Raw genomic sequence first — 1877 nt, forward strand, 5'->3', positions numbered from 1 at the left:
TGAAGTAACATGTGCATGCTGCAGTTTGCTGCAATGCATAGGACTGGATGGAACCTAGGAAAACTCTGCAGGAACATTTACCAATATTAGTAATAATGATCTCAGCCTACCTTATAGGCCATAGACAGAAAACTGAAAAAAAAACAGAATATAAAGGTGCCTACACGTGTCTTATGCGTACTACATAGACTGTAATAAGAACACTGCATATGCAAAGTAACATTCTGTACTTACCCATATTGCCAGCTTTGCTTTGTTACCATCAACTGAAATGGTTTTCACCTTAAAATCAACACCTAGAAAATAATAGTTTTGTTATTTGCATTGCCATAAGCAGAATATTGGCTCCCCCACCCTGTACTATCATATATTTGAACTATGAATTACGTAATATGCATAGACAAGTGTCCTCACGCACTACCATAAATTGTTATTCCTGGATGAGATCAGACTAAGAGAAGATGAAAGAATAAAGCCCTAATTGTATGAATGTTATTGTTTCTTGAGAAATTTTTGTCCTTTGGGTTTTACAGCCTATTATCTCAGATACAATTAAGCACCACCACCTACTTATGTGATGGGAAATGGCTAAGGGCAGCATAAAAGAAGATACATGCAAAACTTGCAAAGTTATTGTATCTTGAAATTTAAACAAATAATTTCATTTTCAATTAACGTAAAACTATATTGTCATTTTTAGAAATAAATGAAAGGTCAAAGCATTTATAAAGGCAGACAGTTTTCCTTTTTCTAGTTTTGGATAGGTGACAGGTTGGGTCCCATGTCAGGTTTTTATTGCCGAGTCCCTGATTAGGAGATCTGCCTTCTCTTTCAGTTGTTGCTGACCCCTGTTACCAGGACTAATGCAAAAGAAAATAGAAAAATTGGGCTTTTAACAGGACAGAAATAAATGGGGGAACCTTCTATGTTCCAGTGACAGCTATCCAGGAGAACATTTCAACCAGGGTTTCTCAAGGGGTGTCTAGGGGTTCCTTGAGTGTAATGGAGACATGATCTTGATCTGTAATGGAGACATTTTCCCCCAATGATCAGCAATGTAACTGACCTTCTTCCCACTGACCACCACACTAATGTACAGTAAGCTGTGCAGTAATTATAATAGGGGTTCCCTGAAGTTTTTTAAGGGTTCCCCCCTCCATGTTAAAAAGGTTGAGAAAAGCTGGTTTACAGAGATTTCCCCTCACTTCCTAATTCCCCTATAGTATTAAAAAAATGAAGGGAAATTGTCCTAATAGAACATAGATGGCAAAAATGCAATACCGACAGAAGGTTTTAACTACTGCCTACTCTATCTAATAATAAACTATGCACAGTTTGTAAAGATATCTGAATATGCGGACATATCTGGGTGCGGACATATTTTCTCATTACTTATGCAGGCTCTGTTATTAGTTTTTAATTCTATAGCATAGACAGCAATAGACCTGGAGAATTTGCATAATGCAGCATTTCTCAATCATTTTAACCCATGGAAAAAAATTTGGGTCTTCAGGGAACCTCTGCTATAACTACTATATCCACACAGTACATAAATGTAATGCACAATAGGAAGTGTGCCTCTTACGTTGCTGGCCAGTGAGTAAAAATGTCACCCTTACAGATAGCCAGCCAAAAAAGATCAGTGATGCCAGTTAAGCTGACCTGAAAGGTGCAAATTTCTCAGGGAACCCTTAACCTCCCTGGCGGTATAAATATTAAGTATTTTTAAATGTAGAAGCAGTAGATTCAAATTACTTAGTATTTTAACTTTCCCGCCTGGTCCCGCCCCCCAGCCTCAGGCTCGCACGCAGATGCCCGGCATCGCCAAGGGTGCAGAGATGGCGACTATATTGGTCACAGTAAATTTGCCAATAGAA

General features: G+C 38.3%; 1 protein-coding gene across 1 annotated transcript in view; it reads right to left on the minus strand.

Moving 5' to 3' along the window:
* The window catches only part of RAB18 (RAB18, member RAS oncogene family), a gene marked incomplete in the record, with an annotated part of 29458 nt that overhangs the window by 15709 nt on the left and 11872 nt on the right, over positions 1 to 1877 (minus strand). Inside the window, 1 exon segment of the mRNA XM_072412681.1 lies at positions 235 to 296. Coding sequence (XP_072268782.1) covers positions 235 to 296 — 62 coding nt within the window.

This window comes from Pyxicephalus adspersus, chromosome 5 (genome assembly GCF_032062135.1).
Source record: "Pyxicephalus adspersus chromosome 5, UCB_Pads_2.0, whole genome shotgun sequence".
Taxonomy (NCBI): domain Eukaryota; kingdom Metazoa; phylum Chordata; class Amphibia; order Anura; family Pyxicephalidae; genus Pyxicephalus; species Pyxicephalus adspersus.